Here is a 20423-nt window from a genome sequence, read left to right as displayed (position 1 = left end):
TATTTTTGTTTTATTAAACCTTTTTAATCAGGTATCTATATATTAATACGTGAAGCAAAAACTTTGTATCCCTTTTTACGAAAATTGTGCGGACGGAGGAGTATGAAATTTTCCACACTTATAGAGAATAAAGAGAAGAAGTGCACAATGCTAATATTTTTTTTAAATAATGCATAAAAGATACATTAAATCAATAAAGAAAACATTACACACACTACATACCATGTATTTGACGCACACACGTATGCATACTATTTATCGTCAAACTTTTGTTCTTGGCGTCCGTTGTCAAATTGAGAATAGATTAAATATTGTTTGCCTTTGTTAATATTTTTTATAGTGTAGTCTTGGCGAAATTTGTGTTTATAGAAGTATAAAATACAATCAAATAGTGTACAAAATTACAATTACAATTAATTATAGTCGAATTTCGACTACTGCGGGACCTCTAGTATGCAATAAAAACATAATATAGATTTAATTATATTTTTTTCGAGAATAAATTGACATTCCACATCACTATTGTAATATGTCAAAACGGCCATCATAGCGTGCCGATAGTGTAATCACTTAGATTGACCTTAGAACGTCAAAAGGAGTTTTTAAATTGTACAATATCCATTAACCTGATAGTTTTAGCTATCACATCGACCGTTTGTTATAAGCCTTTAATGTATTCGCTGCGTTAATTACTTCATAAAATATGACTAGAAATATGATTTAGACGCAGATACAGATACACGATAAATTAAACAGAGTTATTATAGTACTTATTATGAAATTATATATCTTTTAAATGAAATTAAATAAAATGAGCTACAACGAGAAAATTGATTTATTCTGACAATAATTAGCTATTGTTTTGTAAGAGCTCACAGGCTTTCTTATGGCCAAATGTATTTATTAGCAAAGATAGCTGTTGTCGGACGACCTCAGGGCGTTTATTACATTATTCGGTGATGGGATCTTATATGTAATACAACGGTTCGATGACTCTGGTTGAAATAGCGGTTTTGCAGCCAGATAGAATAGAATACATGCTTGCATCGCTGCAGAAATGTGCGGAACAGTAGTACCAAACTCTACCTATTGAAGATCGAAATTAGATTAGAGAATGTTGAAAATCAAATTAAGGTGAAGATATTAGTGGTGCTATTACTTACTATGATAATAAGGAAGTAAACTGTAAAGAATTTGAAGTTACAAAGTGGTGATAATTTGGTTATGTAGGTCGCGTTGGAACAATTTTTTATTTATTTATTTTTTATTTCTTAGATGTGTGGACGAGCTCACAGCCCACCTGGTGTTAAGTGGTTACTGGAGCCCATAGACATCTACAACGTAAATGCGCCACACACCTTGAGATATAGTTCTAAGGTCTCAGTATAGTCACAACGGCTGCCTCACCCTTCAAACCGAAACGCATTACCGCTTCACGGCAGAAATAGGCGGGGCGGTGGTACCTACCCGTGCGGACTCACAAGAGGTCCTACCACCAGTACTGTTGTTTATATGAAGATAACGAAAACATAGCTGTCTCTTGTGTTATAATTTTATTATCTCTCATAAGTAGATAGGATGTTACACAATTCTAGCCAGTGTATGATTGACGTTTGTTTGCATGTGGTAGCTTGTATTCTCAATCAGTGTTTTGTTTATTGATATAGAATTGATTTATTATTTATTTCTCGTGTTTGTGTTAATTAACGAAGGCCGAGGGAATCGCAGTGAGTTTTTAACGATTTGGTCTTAATTCATAATATAGTGTTTGTTTTGTATATTGACAACTCAATGTTAGTTAATAATGTAATGGTATGTACAAATATGAGTGAGGCATACGTTTTTAGGGAAAGAAGAAGGTAAACACTGTGTAATTTATAATGGAAGAGTATTTTTTTCCCCACAAAAGTCCGCAAAGAGTATAAATTTCGTAGAAGCGCGTATTATAAATTCGATACGGGAAAGGTTTGTGCTCTGGGAATATGATATTTTTATCTGTAATAAGATATTTTTTACATTTTGTACTTAAGAAGCTGTGATTTTCGTAGTTCTATGACAAGTTGTCTTATATTCCTCGTTGACAGATAAATGAGAACACACTTCAACACTGTTGTTTATTACAATATCAAACGTATGAAAGGTGATTTTGTACGATACTTCATTTGTTGTCGTTGATAAATATACTGTACTAGTATATCGTATTATTATATGTACTAGAGGTCCCGCAGTAGTCGAAATTCGACTATAATTAATTGGAATTGTAAGTTTGTATACTACATATTATGATTGTATTTTGTACTTCTATAATCACAAATTTCGCCAAGGCTACTCTATAAAAAAATATTAATAAAGACTAACAATATTTAATCTATTCTCAATTTCACAACAGACGTCAAGAACAAAAGTTTGACAATAAATAGTATGAATGCGTGTTGCGTCAAATACATGGTATGTAGTGTGTGTAATGTTTTCTTTATTGATTTAAAGTACCTTTTATGAATTATTTAAAAAAAAAATTTGCATTGTGCACTTCTTCTCTATATTCTCTATAAGTGTGGAAAATTTCATACTCCTCCGTCCGCGCAACTTTCGTAAAAAGGGATACAAAGTTTTTGCTTCACGTATTAATATATAGATAAGTATATCTATCTATACTCATAGGTATACTCATAGGTTATAGAAAAAATTTGTTTACGGATGGGAAAATTATTACAATTGAGCAACATTTTAGCAAACAAAATGACCGTATTTATGCTGAAAGCTCTAAGGAAGCCCAATTAGTCGACAGAGAGCAACGTAGGCACTATCCGACTTCAGTGATGGTTTGGTGGAGTATTAGCTATGACGGAGTGACTGGGCCACACTTTGTGAAAAGGTATCAAAACATCGACACAAGTGTATCAAGATACCATTCTTGAGAAGGTAGTGAAGCCCCTTAACAACACCATGTTCAATAATCAGGAATGGTCCTTCCAGCAAGACTCGGCGCCAGGTCATAAAGCTCGGTCATAAGTTTCGGACTTCATCAGAGCTGAAGACTGGCCGGCGTCTAGTCCCGATCTTATTCCGCTGGATTATGATTTATGGTCAGTTTTACAGAGTACGGCTTGCTCTAAACGCCATGATAATTTGGAGTTCCTAAAACAATCCGTACACGATTGGCAGTGAAAATTTTTCCCATGGAAAGAGTGCGTGCTTCTATTGATAACTGGCCTCAATATACCTAGTCAGGTCATAAATTCTGTCACATGTTTAACGTAAAATAATTGAAACAAGTTTATTCATTATGTAACCATTCATATACCAAAATGAACTTAACAAAACATAGATTCTTATGACTTTAAAGTTTATTCAAAATGACCTCCGTGATTTTGAATACAGGCCTTCAATCTGCGCGGCCAGTCTATCGCAGCACGAACGAGGTCCATGTCAATATCGGTGGCTGCCTTAATCAAGGATGTCTTGAGTGACTCCAAATTGGGATGAGGCTTTGAGCACGCCTTTTCCTCCAAATGCTGGCATATCTTGTAATCTAACGGATTCAAATCTGGACTGGAGGAGGGCTAGTCTTCGTGGTGGTGGTGGTGGTGGTGGTGGTACCGCCCGCCACCAAGGTAGAGTTCATCCATACTACCTAGAACCACTGCATTCATCCACAGTGCATTTCCAGAGATCTGATTTGCCACGACCATCCGGCTTTGGATTGGCGCTGCCCATCACGCATTATGTTCCATATCACTGCTATTATTTGTAGCAGTGTATTTTTGAGGCTGGAATTAGCTGGATTCGAGGAACTAACCTTACCCTTTCAGATTTGTCTACTTGGACTAATAGTAAATAGCAGCAGAGGTGGAGAGAGGGTGAAAATAAAGATTAGAGAAAATCATCTTTGAACATCAAACTTTATTTGAAAACTGTGAACTAGTATTTTATTTTCCTAGTGAAGATAGATGTAGATTAGTTGTTTAGGAGGTTTTCACAAGTCGCAGGCACGATCGAAGGAATTAGCTGTTTCCTGATTGTTGTAGTTTGTGACCGCTAAGACTAACGTGATTCGTAAACACGACCAAGATTGTGTGAGGTTTATTGGGTGGAGAAGGAGGAGGTGTGTGCGTTGGTTGTTTGATGCGTGTTGTCCTCCATAAACCTCAGCGGAACGGTCAGTAAAACATTACTTATAATAACATGTTTATTCGCGTCAGCGACCGCGGTGGATCGCTGCGCGTCAACCACTGACTGACTAACGTATGTTGCTCATTACTATAACTGCATAGTAAACAGCTAAGCGAGGCGGGGTATCATTCCCCTACAATTGGAAGCAAATAAAACTAACAAGAAGTCAAGGCGTTGTGTCTTCGATCGAGTTCGATGTGAAACAGCAACGTTTGGAACTTATCGCGGTACAAATTTAATGTAAATAGGTTCAGCTGGTTTCAGAACTATGTCGCTGACTGTCTCGACTCGCCAGTTCCTCTTCATCGGCACTAATTTGAAGTTATTGCAGATGTGAGTTAAGACGCTCTTAATCTCCAGCATGGCGAACTTTTGACCTGAAATGAAAACTAGCATATCGTATATATATTTTATTGCTTAGATGGATGGACGAGCTCACGGCCCACCTGGTGTTAAGTGGTTGCCGGAGCCCATAGATATTTACAACGTAAATGCCGCCACCCACCTTGAGATATAAGTTGTAAAGTCTCAGTATAGTTATAAAGGCTGCCCCACCCTTCAAGCCGAAACGCATTTCTGCTTCACGGCAGAAATAGGCCCTGCCCGCGCGGACTCACAAAAGGTCCTACCACCAGTAATTACGCAAATTAAATTTTTTTTCGCGTTTGGTTTTTATTACACGATGTTATTCCTTCACCTTGGAAGTCAACCAAGAACATTTATTAAGTACGCATATTTCATTAGAGAAATTAGAACCGGCCTGCGGGATTCGAAAACCGGTGTATCGCTAGATACGATTGCACCGGACGTCTTATCCTTTAGGCTATAACGACTTTCATAATATACGTGTCCATAATATATCGTTTATTCTTCCATGTAAAATATGTGTCCACCGCCTCGGTGACTATCAAATCTACCGGATAAGAATAAAACTATAACAAACACTCCGAACTTTTCATTGTTTGCAAATTGTTTTTGATGGATTTCGGTTTTTCTTTCAATCTAAATACAAAGTTAGTGAGACGTAGACAAAAATAAAACTGTTTTTATGGTAAAGTAAAATGAATATATTAAATTAGAGGTTGAACTTTCAAAATAGTTTAAGTATCAAGTCTTTGTGTTAACTTGTTCTGGTAGAAGAGCCGGAGAGAACATTTTTGTTGTTTATTTTCTACCGCTTGTGTTTAGTTTCATGTTAAATAAATAAAAACGTCTCGAGTAGCCATTTTACTTTTTTTTATGAAGGAAGGATTACTGGTAGCCCGGCGGGCTTTCCAGTTTCACCAGGACAGGTGGGCGAGCAAGGGCTCAGCCAGGAGGGGTAGGGTTATTAACAGCTGCCCGAACCCTCCGGAGACACCTAAAGCAACTCAATAGCAGCTGATTCACGAGTGAATCTACTACCAGATCCGAATCGCAACCCGCTGAGAAGATCCGGCGAGAAACTCAGCGGGCTGATGTTTAGGTTAGGTTGCACGGCGAATTCTTTGTCGAGTTCGACGAGTACGGCTACCGGGGTCTCTAAGCCTGTTCCTAGTGTGAGAGCTGAAGGCGTCTAATGCAACAGTAATTGGATCTGATGGATCCGTAAGGACGTGGCCGTTTTACTATAGAAAGAAAAGTGATGGATCCAATTTTCCTGTTGCGAAATACGTTTCGTTTGGCTCTAACAGAGCACTCTTCACAACCTTTCATGGTGTGGAATTTTATGGGTTCTGAGCTCGCACTGAAGCCCTACGTCAGCCATCATCTACGCGTCGGGTCCCTGGAAAGGATGAGGCCGTCGGCACCTACCTAAGCAGTTCCTGGGTCCCGCGCTAAACGGAACAAAGCTGTACGGATGCTGTATTTCCCCGCGGAGGAACCTCTCGGGCCGGAATTTCTCAGGCTCGGGAAAGAAGTCCTCGCGGTGATGCAGGTCGATGATTTGCACGCCTATTTCTGTACCAGCCTTTATTGGTACACCACCTGCGGGATGTAATGGATTAAATACGCAAACTAGCAGCCTATCTGATTATAAGGGATCTCAGGCACTAATGTAGATTGCAGACGTTTTTTTTTCACACGGCGGTATACCGTTATGGGTTAACTAGACGCCTTCATTCACTTTATAGACTTTAGTAGTAACTTAACGTTGGGAGAAGTATGAGCTCGTCTGCCTATCTGCTAGAAAAAACAAGACTGCACGTAAATCATTGTTTAACCCTTTTAGTCCTGAGTTTATTTTCACATATTTTGCAAAATCTGCTAAAGGATTTTATAATATAACTAGCGACCCGCCCTCGCTTCGCTTCGGAAACATTAAAACACACATGAAACAAAAAAATAAATAAAAAAAAATAAAAAAAGTAGCCTATGTTCATCAGGGACAATGTCGGCTTCTAATGGAAAAAGAATTATTCAAATCGGTCCAGTAGTTTCGGAGCCTATTCGAAACAAACAAACAAACAAATCTTTCCTCTTTATAATATTAGTATAGATATAGATAATAATAATAATAAATATAATAAATATTTACTGACAACCACGCCACGTTAACTGGTCCCGTGGTAAGTTCGTAAAGAACTTGTGTTACAGGTACCAGTTAACGGAAATAAATATAAGATTTTTATTATACACATACATATATTTAATATACATCCATAACCTTGGAAAAGACATTTTATATTATTCATACAAATACCTTCCCTTGGCGAGATTCGAACCCGCGACCACGTTGTGTAGTGACCATGTCACTTACCACTACATCAGACGGCCGTCATTTTTGAGATAAAGTCCCTTTAATAGAATAGTACATAGGCTATAATAATATAATTATTAATGTAGGTGTAGTAGCTGTAATGCATACTGATGTAGATCGACATCAACAAGTCTATACTTCTATACTAATACAGTGGTATTTACGGATGTTCCGTTATAACTACTGAACCATGCATCCAATTGACTTGAAACTTGGTATCCATGTAGAAAATACATATACTTAATGGATAGGCTTATATTTATATGAGTGTTGGACTCTCTAATAATAATGACAATAAATAATAATGTTAATTTTAAATGCCCAGCGACGCGGGCGTGTACGGATAGTTTTTTTTATAAAAATATACTTTTTTAGAAAAAAAATCCTTATTTTCCCCTTAATCTATGTTTAATTATCTACCTGTTTCAATATATGGTTTTTAAAAGGGAAAAATCATGCATTTAAAGTTTAAAATCCGTTAAATTAAATGTAATTTACCTAAAGTGATGTCTTCGGTTAGAACTCTGCCTACTCTGTGCGGATTCGGATAAAGCCTTAAGGTTTCTTTGATGACCGCGTCGAGGTATTTCATTTCTGCGAATTCGGACAGAGTCGGCGTTTCTTTCCCGCGCATTACTTCATTGTACTCTTCCAAGATGCGTTCCTATCAAATGAAAATAAAATCAACGTCACTTCATCATCATCATTATCATCTCGGCCTGTCTACTGCTGAACATTAGCCTGTCCAACTGATGTCCAGTTCACTTGAGGATCTTTTTGTCAATGTCACTTATCTATCTCCTATAATCTCAATCGGATTAGTTTAATATAGGAATTGCGATTCTTATAAGGTGCAATTTTATAGAAATCGACCATACAGTGAGATGTCAGCCAAATATAATTGTTCGGAACTAGTTTAAATTATTAAATAAGCTAAGCTGTAAATACCTTTATTGCGTTTTAAGGTTTTGCCAGATCTCTGCTATTCTACGATAGCCATGACTAAATGGATTGTTATGGTGTGTGTGGCTATAGATTGTTAAGTAGTTACCTGTGCTTCCTCGTGATCTGATAGCAGCATGAGCGAGAAAGTCAAAGCAGTTCCCGTAGTATCGTGTCCCTGAAATTAAACACTATAAATTTACTCGTGGACATTATTACGTTGTGACCGGGGGTGGTTAAGTAGAGCATTTGTGTGTTTGGATTTATTCATAAAAAATTGTGAATTGTGAATGATATTCGTAAATTAAATTACCTTAGAACGAAATTTGTTTTCAGAGTGAAACTTCTTTAAGCGCGTTGAGAGTAAAATGTAACTCGCGACAGATTCGTTACGGCTAGAGAGGAAAGATACAATTTAGGAAGAGCGAGAGTGAGAAAATAGACAGCGTCTCGCAAACCAATCGACCGTGGAGAGAGGGAGAAAGCGAGCTAGGTCGTTTCTCTTATAGAGAGCATTCCCTATTACAATAAAAAAATGATTTGAGGATGAAAAATGAAGAGAACCACAATACTACACACCGCAAAAGAAGTTTCATTCTTTTACGTGCACCGTGGACAGCATTTCGGATCAACGTATCAATTTTACAAGAACTCAAAATGCCCTCGTGGCTGTCATCCGAGTGTCTTCGCAGAGTCCTTGACTACTTCGGTCACATTGCACGGAAGGATGGTAGCAATCTCGAGAGGCTCATCGTGACTGGTAAGGTAGATGGGAGAAGACCTCGAGGGCGCAGCCCAATACGTTGGTCCGACCAGATTCGCACCGCTCTTGATTCCACTTAGAACTTATATCTCAAGGTGGGTGGCGTATTTACGTTAGATGTCTATGGGCTCCAGTAACCACTTAACACGATCTATCCATTCGAGCTTCCATTGCGACCAGTATGTAATAACATTCGTATGTACGATAATTATAACAATTATCATCAAAAGATTACCGCAAACATAAATGTGTTGACTTCTTCCCGGATCCCTTCTAAATCAATTTCACGTTTCGCTTCTGCTTCTAGAAGCAAATCCAACAGCGCCGTTCTCTTCTTTCTGTTAAATTCATCACGTTCCACCAGTCCTTTATCAAGGCTGTTCAGTCTCTGTTCCTTTCTCTGGACGATGACGTTATCAGCGAAAGAATGGATGATGTCAACGTTTTTAGCAAATTCTCTGCCCGCACTTGTTCTATTGAATATTGCATCGATGTAAAGCCAAATTCTGGGCAGTCGATAAATACTTATTTGAGCGGTTTTCGAGATGGCATCTTTGTATTCGGCCGCAGCTACCGATCGATCTGTGTCTAATTTTGTGCCCAATGCGGTCTCTGTAATTTGAATGAAATATTTACGAAATAAATCTACCAGATAATACAAAATTTTAACCAAAAAAGAAAGTCGAAGAAATATGTTTTTTAAGGATAACTCAACAACTTTTCTATCTATCTAGGAAAACTCAAATGGGACCAGGGAACAGGAGAATCAGCATCAGCTTTCAAATATATTTTCTCCCTACCTATTCGCTGATAGCTTAAGGGGCTATTCTATATGGGTGGGTGAGCTCATGGACTCAACTGGAGAGAGTTTGCTAACACCAGCCCTAGCAAGGATAGCGCTTCGCAGCATCTATCGCTAATTTTACTGGTGGTAGGACCTCTTGTGAGTCTGCACGGGTAGGTACCACCACCACGCCTATTTCTGCCGCGAAACAGTAATGCGTTTCAGTCTGAAGGGTGGGGTAGCCGTTGTAACTCTACTGAGATCTTAGAACTTATATCTCATGGTGGGTGGCGCATTTACGTTGTAGATGTCTATGAGCTCCAGTAACCACTTAACACCAGGTGGGATGTGAGCTCGTCCACCACTCGTTCGACGAGGACGGTGACCAGGACTTGAGGGTCCTAAAAGCACCGTGAGTGAATCCGGGGGATCCGACAAGACATATTTCGAGCGACTGCGTTGCCCCGTCGTCTGGGTCGAATAAAAAAATAATCATGAAAATCCGTTCAATTAGAAAAAAATATAGTCGAATCGAGAATCTCCTCTTTTTAAATTAGTAAAAGTGTTTCGACAACAAGTGAGCCAGATTAAATATCTGTTTTAGTGTCGTAATTCCCATCTTTATGTCGTGAAGCAAATCTAACAACACGAAGTTAAAATTAAAAAAGTATCGGATCATCTCACCACAAAGGGTAAACAAAGTGTAGTTACTCATGACAGGTAATAAACTAATTGGCTCTCCGTTATTGGCCCTAAGCTGGTCCACCAGACGACGGCTCTTCTCCTCAAAAAGGCTTGCGAAGTCCTTGAGTATATCAAAATGGAACGCCGAAGTTAGGATCTTCCTTCTCTTGAACCATTTACTGCCTGTACAAAAATTGCGAATTATAGAAAGCAGTCTAGACTCGACTCGACGAACTAGACGAACTCGACGCATGGAATTTGTGTCTTCTTTTTTTTTGCGATACCAATATTGGTGCAATGTCGTATTTTTAATAATTGTTAATTATTATTTACCAACTTATTTATCTTTTATGTAAAATAGAGCGAAATGAGATGAAGTTGATTTATTTGAAATTGTACTCAATTGGAAGGAAATTAAATGAAATGGAATAAAACTATTCATTTCCTTTGATGTGTACCTAATGATATAATGACGCTGTCTGTGGTTTGTTATTTACTCCCCTATTAGCGAGAAATTTGGAGTTACTCAAAAAGAAATAAGTCAAACACATTATTTTATAAACGCTTCAACTACGCTACAGTATAATAATATTAACAAGTAACGTAGAAAATGAAGCTAGGCACTAGGTGATACTAATTATATTATATTACGAATATAGTATTTTTAAGATAAACATTAAATTGGCGCGCGAATTTTGTCGACTGACATATCATCATATTCATCATCTATGTAGTGAAACCCGCGTATTCGGGATTTCCGATCGCGTTCGAAGACGCCCGAGCGCGACTTAACGTGCTAGATATTAAATGTTTACTTAATCTATGCGTGCCAGCGTTGCACGCTAAAACCCAATAAAATAGCGGGAATTTATTGAGACTTCAGTGGACTCTGGGAAAAAAACGAATAAGCCTCATCTGGTGACTTTATTTAATTTTCCCACACTTTTTTTAAATTTTTTTTATTGTCTTTGTAGGCAGACTAGCATACGGCCCACTTGATGGTGAGTGGTGACCGTCGCCCATGGACTTGTTCACTTTCATAGATGCTATCCGGTTAATAAGCCATTACAAGACATTTAAACTTGAAAAAATACTACCTACATAGCTAAAATGAAATAATTATTAAAAATATATATTACGGTATATTCTCGCGTTTTATTGTAATTAAATTACTTCGGGGGTCGCAGACGAATGGAAATACGAAGGTAATTTTGAAATAAAATAATTCGCACAATTTCGCTTCTAGAAGTCGCGCTCAAAAGCCCGAACTCATCAAGACGTTTTGAATGTAGAAATTTTAAATTCCAAAGTTTCAGATACAATAAAAAGGAAAGACAGTCTCCTTTGAAAATGAGTTCGGATTAATTTTTGTAAAAAAAGTTTCTTATATGATTTTCCTATTACTCTGTACTATGTCTTCTTTTTTGTGTGTACATAAATAAATAAATAAAAATAAATAAATAAATAAAAATTCTGGAAGAGAAATATCGAAAGATATTTTTCCAACTTTCAATGAAAACTTCAATTATTATTATTTTTCTTTCAATCAGTTTTAGAATGCAAAAAATTGAATATGAAAAAAAATTGTATATATATTTTTCATTAAAAATTATTTTTATTAGTAAAATATGTTCGGAAATTTGAATAAATACCAAAATGATATATACATATATATAATTTCTTAGATGAGTGGACGAGCTCACGGCCCACCTGGCGTTAAGTGGTTACCGGAGCCCATAGACATCTACAACGCAAATGCCGCCACCCACCTTGAGACATGAGTTCTAAGCTTAACAGTACAACGGCTGCCGCGCCCTTCAAACCGAGACGCATTACTGCTTCACGCCAGAAATAGGCAGGGTGGCATTATATTCTAAGGAAATAAATTTATTTTGAAATTTAAAATAAAAATATTGGATTACAATTAATAACATTTATTCTAATATAAAGGCGGTTCGATAAACAGGGCTTAGGGTGCCTGTCCACCGGAGCGGAGAGGAGAAACAGGAGAAATATTAACCAATAAGATTGCTCAAAATCAACCAATAAGATTACTCCGTTCCTCCGCTCCAGTGAAAAGGCACCCTTAGGGCGGCATCAAGCCTAAATCCGTCACCGGTTATTAGTGACACATGTCATCGATTAAGTGTATAATCTATGCATGTCATTGCGCTGTGAACATTACTATACTTAGGCCAACCAGACGAGTTAATAAACGTAAACAAGCGGACCGTTACTGAGTTACATTGCGATAGCGAGGGATTATTATCTCTGTCCTTATCACTCGTACGCGCAGTTATGGCTTCAGTTGGTCGACAACAGCTGTCGTTGTGTGTTTCGTGGTACAGGAAAGCACTGAGTACCGCAGTTGTCAACATTTGGTCCGCCATTTTGTGAACAAGTTCATTCCTGTTTGGATTGCGTTCGAAGTGATACATATTTTTTCGTTTCCGTATTTACTTGGATTGTTGTTGTTATTATTCCGTTTTTGTTAGTTTTATTTTAGATTTTTGCTGTTATTATGAGTACTTAGTTGTTGATTTTAATTATGGAATCACAGCCTGGCGGCTCTAAAATTAATTCACCACGCAAAAAGCGTCAAAAGGTAAGTTCATTTATTAATTCATTTGTACTTGAACCACTACCATAATTTTGATTTTTAAAGTTCCGTACCAAAAAAGATTCTTTTTTATATAATAAAATAAAAATTCGAACTTTGTAATAATTTATTTAAATAAAAATGTTTTTTATTCCTGAAACTTTGTTTACATTTTTTATCTCGTCTGGTTGGCCTTACTTTATGCATGTCATTGCGCTGTGAACACTGAACATTACTACTCGTCTGACACGTTTAGTTCCTCTCTTTGTCGCCGATTTGGCGAATGTAAAACAAACCGTTGCCTTGATCGCCTAAATATATCATCAGTGGGAGATGCGTTGAATTTCTATAACGTCTTATACATACGTGTCACAGTTCTCTTTGTTGCCGATTAGCTAAATACAAAACAAATCTTGCATTGATCATGTGTGATAGTATTAAGTTATAGAGGTGAGTGTATTTTGATATATTTTTTATGTATATTATCTTATACCTTTAAACGAGCAATTCTGGTATCTATATATACTTATCTTATATATAAACTTCTCATGTCACAATGTTAGTTACCATACTCCTTTGAAACGGTTTGACCAATTTTTATGAAATTTTATATGCATGTTCAGTAGGTCTGAGAATCGGCTACTATCTATTTTTTATACCCCTAAGTGATAAGGGTTGTCCACACCTAACATTTATTTTTATTTTTGGACATTTTTTTTTGTTTTAATGAGGTTTTACCTAGGTATGTGGTTGAATGAGGTTTTGTTATTTTTATACTCCCTAATCGTTCACAGCGCTACATGCCTCTTTCACTCATTTACCACATCCTTACACATTTACAATAAGTTACTTTTTTTTCTACACTAGAAATTCCCTAGAAATCTTATATATAGCAAAACAACGTTTGCCGGGTCAGCTAGTATATATATAAAAATGAATTGCTGTTCGTTAGTCTCGCTAAAACTCGAGAACGGCTTGACCGATTTGGCTTATTATAGTCTTGAATTATTTGCAGAAGTCCAGAGAAGGTTTAAAAGATAAAGATAAATATGAAAATGCTCGGAACTAAATAAAAATAACAATTTTGTTTTTCCTTTTATATGTCCCCCGTCGGACGGATTTTTTAAGTGTATTCTATACAAAAGCTTTGGTATTTTATTTATCGATTGAGGCACTACGAAGTCTGCTGGGTCAGCTACTAGGGCAGTATATATATACAGTCAAACCTGGATAAGCGAGAGTTCAAGGGAGCACAATCTCATTCTCGCTTATAGAGGTTTCTCACTAACCCGAGTTTCTCGCTAATGCTCCTCTGAATTTCGTTTCGCGATTTTCCGCATTCAAATGCATTCACTATTTTAAGTTTATCACTTAATGACAGTACATTAATTTTCCGTTTTTACATGATGCAGAACAGAACTTTCCTTCGCAATTGATTAACGATAAACTAAGTAAGTCCGACAAACAGGACGGAACACAGGTACACGTGTCCATTCGAAAATAATGTGATAAAAGAATACGATAAAATAACAACGTTATTTAGTTCCATGAAATAGAGTAGGTTCAATATTCACGAGAAAACAATACAAAAACAATGATAGGAAGTTCCACGAAAGTTAAAAATGAGTCATAAAATAGCAGATGTTAAATTTGTAATTTGTTTTGTCATTTGTTCCTCCTAACTAATATAAATAAATAAATAAATCTCGGCTGTCGCTTATAGAGGTATAGATATGTAGCAGTCTCATTTACGGAGGTCCATGAGGAAAAAACGACTCTCTCTTACAGAGGTTTCTGTTTCTCGCTAATAGAGGTTTTGGGAGCTTAAAATGACGGGTCCTGGCTATTACTCTCACTTATAGAGTTTTCTTACTTATCCAGTTCTCACTTACCCAGGTTTGACTGTATATCTCTCTCTGAATCTCGGAAACGGCTCCAATGATTTTCATACAATTTAGTATACAGGGGATTTCGGGGGTGATAAATCGATCTAGCTACGATTTATTTTCGGAAAATGTTGTTTTATTCGTGTTTTCAATAATCAACTTTATCCATAATCAACTTTATGACTCTTCCCGACATCTATTGGCGAATAATAATACTATTTTTCTTAATTGAGAGCAACTAAAGCAACTAACTGCTTTAAAGACACAACAAGATGGCGTTGTTAAGCAACCCGAAGCCAATGAATGAGTGTTCGGTTTAAGGTTAGACAAAGAAAATGAATTGTTTATTTATATTATTTGTGTCTTTTTAACTCATGTGTGTTAGTGATTAAAAAATGATTAAAAAATGCCTAAACGATCTTGGAATATTTCATCATTCTATCAATATGTATTTCGTATTAAAATATAATATCTAAAAAACACAATTTATTAAAAAAAAAAAACGAGCAAAGCTCGGTCATCATCTAGTGTAAATTCAAGCATTCGATGTCATTGTGATGTTGGCAACGTTTCTGAGTCCAGTTAGCGTGCTGCTATCACAAGCGGAAATTAAACATATTATAACACTAGCTGTGCCCGCGACTCTGTCCGCGTGGAATAGCGACTTTGGGCAGCAGTTTTAGGACATATCTTTTGGTTTATAAGCACCGTCATTTGGGTATTTAGAAAAATCTAATTTAAAGTAATGCTTCTCTATACACGACATAGACGTATAGCCATCGGGGATCAAAGCATACAGGTTGGTAGGATTGCTAACATGTGACAGAGCTACATAACCATGTGACCGAGTTGATTGTGTGAAAAGCAGTTTACACTTATATCTACACCCACAACTTTTAGCGTCTGACCTTTATTATCATCACACAGCACCAGCGACCAGTTACGATTTTATTATATGTATTGATGATAAAGCCGTAATTTATACATAAGTAGAAAAATAATAGAGCTTTATGTTAATATATACGTACCGGTTGATAGTAGCAAGCCAGTACCGAGCCAGGGTTTCAAGAAATCGTAATTCACGTTCTTGGTAATATTCTTCGAGTGTGACAGGACGACCTGTGGTTTAAATTTAACTGTGAATTATTTCTTGGATACGGCGCAGAGTACTTGGCATACAACTAGGGACCGACTTTTCGCTGCTGACCGTACTGGCTAAGGATCGTGGGGGATCGTGCTCGACTTCTGCGAGTGCGTAGTCCTAACTTGCAGAAGAAAGCGACGGGGCATGAGAGAGAGAGAGGGCGTTTCTCTTTTTCCTTACCGACACTCTGTCGTCGAGGCCTGTCCGAGATAGAGATCTCATCCAATCCTTCTCATCCTATTGCTTTTTCCTACCGGCCCCCAATAGTTTCAGTTCATATTAAGGAAAACTAAGTCGTACGGCAACTGGGTAATGAATGGCCGCGTCCCCCCCCCTCCTGTTGTGAATTAGCGGAGTAGCCCGTAGTATGCATGTGGTGCCAGCAACTAAGCAAGTGACTAAGAGGCCCGGTGGCCTGTTTCCCGTAGGGTCAGAAGACAAGGAGAAATACCCTCTGCAGCGATACGTATAGCCTTGCCAATATATTACAGATTTTATTGAAAAGATGGAAATCTACCTGAGACATTGAAAAAAATTGTTTCCGGTATCCTTTATTCCGTGTTCCGGCTTCAACATAGTTTCTAGGCAATTGAACTACTAACACTTTTTTTGTATTAGTTGGGCGGACTATCTCAATGTTCGCTAACGGTTAAGCGGGGCCTTTAAGCCTCAGAAAATAAATGAGTAGTCACCATAAGTACGTACGTATTTAAGTCTCAATGTATCAGTTTAACATAAAGTTTAATCCATGCAAGAAAACTGGTCTCCAAACGTTGATAAATTCTTAGAACGAACCTCGACATCGTCAGGGTGGTGGACGTAGACGATACGACGATAGAATATCTTCTGCATGTACCGTTGTTTGTACGTCTTTGAAAGTTGACGTTCGTACTTGAATTTTTCGCCTGGAAATAAGGTTTTACATTTGAAAGGTATTTTAGAAAATGTAAAATCTGCTAACAGTTTCGTCTGGGTACTGTATGCCAACTCGCTGCCATACCAGGTTGACCTAAGCGAGGTGAGTTTTGTGCGCTTTCAATTGCAGTTCCGTTCTTATATACCTACAGCTTAATTTTTTTTTTTTCTCTCTGTGAATTATTAGTTCCGGGTTGCGATCTGAGTTTCAAGTTAACCCAAAAAAGACTTTTCTCAGTGTTATTTTCCCGCCGCTTATAGCGTATCTTAGAAGTTCTCAGAAGTCTTCAGCTGCGGATTGGGGCTCAGTTGCGTCTTTGGCATTATCGATGCTCATTACCGGTATTGACCGTCCGCCGGGTCCTATCCAAAAAAAAACATCACAAGTCTTACCAGGCGTCATGTTGAACATATCCAACATATTACCAATGATCGGTAATTTGGTAGGACCAGGTAATGAGTCTATAGGATCATCCTCCTTGTAAAAGAGTTTCCACAGTGCGTATATCACAGCGACGACTACAAGACTGAACCACATGTTGTTTCCTGCGAAAAAAATATAGCAATTTGCCTCGCAAGTCCTCTATGGATGGCTACCACCTTTAGACGATGCTTCTACAACCTTAACCGTATTTGAAAAACCCTATTTGTAATAATGTAATGTTTTTTATAGAATCTAAAGATATACGGTTTCTTTCACTAGTATATGCTGCCGGTACCTGTCATTTTGTTAGTGTTCAGCGCAGGATTAGTAGATGCATTACTTGTAATGTATTGTGCTGCTGTATGACATGTTTAAATGCAATAACTATTGTAACACAAAACTTATAATGCTTGAGCCTATTAAGTTTTATAAAACATCCAACTGCTGGTCGACCATCCCCATTTCCGCCCCGAAGTAGTCAGGGCTTGCGATCTGAACGGTTGGGACCTGTTAATAAACACAATTGGGGCTTAGCCCTCGTGTCTCCATATGACGTCTATGGGTTCCGTTAGCCGCTTAACACCAGGTGCACCGTGGAATGGTCACCTTTCAATGTAAATAAATCAATAAAAACATGTCATCGTTCGATATGTACTCGAAATATCACGTAAAAAATGCAAACAAAAGTATTTTGAAGTGATAACTTCTTATGGGAGGTTAAACTGTTTCGTTACGTAACGCGTTACGGCGCCAGTCTGTCTGGCATCCCTTTCTCTCACGCATGCGGCAGCGGTACCGAGAACGTATGTAACTCCTAACTTTTTATATATCTTTTTTGATGTATATTATAATTTCCTTACATTATCATAAATAAAATTTAAATAATAGCTTTTCTCAAAAATAAATTTGTAACGTGCGGAACCGAAATATAATAAAAAATCCTCGCACGCTAAGCGGAACCCAAAAGTGTCGACCAACGCCGCGCGACCGACACCTGCGCGGGATTCGTAAAAATGCAGTCAGTGAGTTTCGAAAATTTTGAATAACGCGCATGCGCCGGTCGCTGCACAAAATTATTAATTTAAAACTATCTTATTATACGTTGTTGTACCTTAAGTTGTAACGATTAAATAAATGATTAACATTAAAAATTTCAATATTATTTAGTTCAAATTAGATTATTTTAAGTTATCACTTCTGTCGGTCGTTCCGTTTTCTTTCTATCTACCTATATATCTTAATACGTGAAGCAAAAACTTTGTATCCCTTTTTACGAAAATTGCGCGGACGGAGGAGTATGAAATTTTCCACACTTATAGAAAATTTTGAGAAGAAGTGGACAATGCTAATATTTTTTTTAAATAATGCATAAGAGATACAGTAAATCAATAAAGAAAACATTACACACACTACATACCATATATTTGACGTACACACGCATGCATAGTATTTATTGTCAAACTTTTGTTCTTGACGTCTGTTGTCAAATTGAGAATAGATTAAACGTTTTTTGTCTTTGTTAATATTTTTTATAGTGTCTTGGCGAAATTTCTGATTATAGAAGTATAAAATACAATCATAATAGTGTACAAACTTACAATTCCAATTAATTATAGTCGAATTTAGACTACTGCGGGACCTCTAGTTTTATTAAAATTGCAAATTAACGTGCTTAAGATATCTTAACTCCGGTTTTCGTGAGACGAAGGCCGTCGTCTGAGACCATGAAGACTGTAAAGTATTCGCAACTCAAGAAATAATTTTAATGAGCGCAAAATTAAAGCGTTTAGTTGTTTTTGTTAATTGCGAAATTTACAAATTCAAATTATAATTATACATATTTTAGGTTCAATTTTCGATGAGCAAACAAAAATGTAAGACCCGCAGCTCCCTCACTCATCATTCTCCTGCCCTTCTCCCAGTCACCTGGGGTCGACGCAACATGTTTTCACCTCCCATACTCCTTTATCGTACTCGGATGAAAGGCGATTGCTTGCAGCAGAGATGCGAATGTTGCGATGGATGTGTGGAGTAACGAGAATGGATAGAATACGGAATGAATATGTTAGAGGAAGTCTGAAAGTGGCACCTGTGACAGAGAAGCTGAGGAGTGCACGTTTGGGATGGTATGGACATGTGATGAGACGGAATAAAAATGAGGTTGTTAAAAGAGTGTTAACTGTGAATGTGGAAGGATTTAGAGGAAGAGGTAGACCTAAGAAGAAATGGATGGATTGTGTTAAAGACGATATGGGCAGGAGGGGAGTGAGCGAAGAAATGGTATATGATAGAAGAGTATGGAAGGAGAAAACATGCTGCGCCGACCCCAGGTGACTGGGAGAAGGGCAGGATAATGAATGATGACTCCTTTATCGTACTCGTATTTCTTCGCTCACTCCCCTCTTACACACAATTATCATCTTTCACGCAATCCATCAATTTCTTCTTAGTTCTACCACTTCCTCTATATCCTTCCACATTCATAGTTAACACTCTCTTACCAACCTCATTTTCATTTCATCTCATCACATGTCCACACCATCCCAAATCTTCTCAACTTCGCAGGTCACTGTTAGAATAAATTTAATTAATCTTCGTGCATATTTTTCTGGTTTTATATTTATGTTTTCATTCTACTCTTGGCTTGCGGATACACTTGTGTAGTGTTCGAATTTTTTTATTTTATAATAAACTTTTCTTTTTGACTTTTTTTTAAACGAAAAATATTATTCCGTTGACAAAATATCTTTAATACAATTTTCAGAGCATACTCACCTTTATAAATGTACTGTTATTTCAAACCACACGTAATGTGTTCCATCCGAATCTGATCAATGAACATCAGTTAAGTTCTATACGAAAATACACGTTCGTAATATATTTATTATTTAAAGATCCTTGAATTAATCACTTGTGTAAATGCCTTTTTGTCCGCGGAACGTAAATTCGCTTAATGTACACATATTTTATAAATAATTAAGAATTTAATGTGTGTGTGTGTGTGTGTGTGTGATTTCAAAATAAATGCTCTTTAATTAACGGGTTTTAACTGACATCGAAAAAAGGAGGAGGTTCTCAATTAGACTGTGGTTTTTTTTTACTGTTACCCGTGCCTAAGCCTGGATGAGAAAAAGTAGGGTTGAGTTGGAGTTCGACTTCTCCGCCGTAAAACAGTCAACGCCGAATGTTGGGTGGCGGTTAATTAGCCGGACCCAAATAAGGCTTCAGCGGCCTCGAAGAACTAAGTCTCTTCTAAAAGCACTGCCGTGGAAAGACGCGGGGCCTTGTGTATTTTCTCAAGAAAACCGCATGAGACCACGATCCTCATTGAGGATTATCGATGCAAGAAGGACCCCAGATTTTTTGAAG

The 20423-nt window shown here is 37.4% G+C and overlaps 2 protein-coding genes across 8 annotated transcripts in view; one reads left to right on the top strand and one right to left on the bottom strand.

Moving 5' to 3' along the window:
- The first annotated feature begins 818 nt into the window (after nucleotides 1-818).
- The window catches only part of LOC101737728 (cytochrome P450 4C1), a 33190-nt gene continuing 13585 nt past the window's right edge, over nucleotides 819-20423 (top strand). For 2 of the 6 annotated variants that reach the window (XM_062674774.1, XM_038018411.2), the window contains exon 1: nucleotides 819-1727. The gene's annotated coding sequence lies outside the window, so the exon portion shown is untranslated. Of the gene's footprint in view, nucleotides 1728-12129; nucleotides 12692-12881; nucleotides 13136-17814; nucleotides 17858-20423 lie in introns of those variants that run through there. The other 4 variants (XM_038018414.2, XM_038018410.2, XM_038018413.2 and 1 more) reach the window with 3 other exon arrangements.
- LOC101737305 (cytochrome P450 4C1) lies at nucleotides 3884-20289 on the bottom strand. Of its 2 annotated transcripts, XM_004927546.5 has the most exons (10): nucleotides 19830-20289; nucleotides 17024-17176; nucleotides 16511-16620; nucleotides 15600-15690; nucleotides 10087-10269; nucleotides 8854-9230; nucleotides 7965-8033; nucleotides 7412-7577; nucleotides 5968-6141; nucleotides 3884-4550 (listed from the first exon to the last, which is right to left on the bottom strand). In XM_004927546.5, the coding sequence occupies exons 2-10, from the start codon at nucleotides 17166-17168 to the stop codon at nucleotides 4393-4395; spliced, it is 1473 nt and encodes a 490-aa protein (XP_004927603.2). In that variant the 5' UTR covers nucleotides 17169-17176; nucleotides 19830-20289; the 3' UTR covers nucleotides 3884-4392. The 2 variants fall into 2 exon arrangements, with proteins under 2 accessions (XP_004927603.2, XP_062530759.1); XM_062674775.1 differs by lacking the exon at nucleotides 10087-10269 and having other exon boundaries at nucleotides 19830-19955.

The sequence above is a fragment of the Bombyx mori genome, chromosome 21 (genome assembly GCF_030269925.1).
Source record: "Bombyx mori chromosome 21, ASM3026992v2".
Classification (NCBI taxonomy): domain Eukaryota; kingdom Metazoa; phylum Arthropoda; class Insecta; order Lepidoptera; family Bombycidae; genus Bombyx; species Bombyx mori.
Note: the sequence above shows the minus strand (reverse complement) of the source record. Positions and strands in the feature narration are given on the sequence as shown.

Coding starts and splice junctions, on each gene's coding strand:
- LOC101737305 (XM_004927546.5), bottom strand. CDS start 17,168: ATGTGGTTCAGTCTTGTAGTCGTCGCTGTGATATACGCACTGTGGAAA. Junction 10,270..15,599: donor TGGCTTGCTACTATCAACCG/GTACGTATATAT, acceptor ATTTTTGTACAG/GCAGTAAATGGTTCAAGAGA. Junction 8,034..8,853: donor TCAACACATTTATGTTTGCG/GTAATCTTTTGA, acceptor GTTTAATTTCAG/GGACACGATACTACGGGAAC.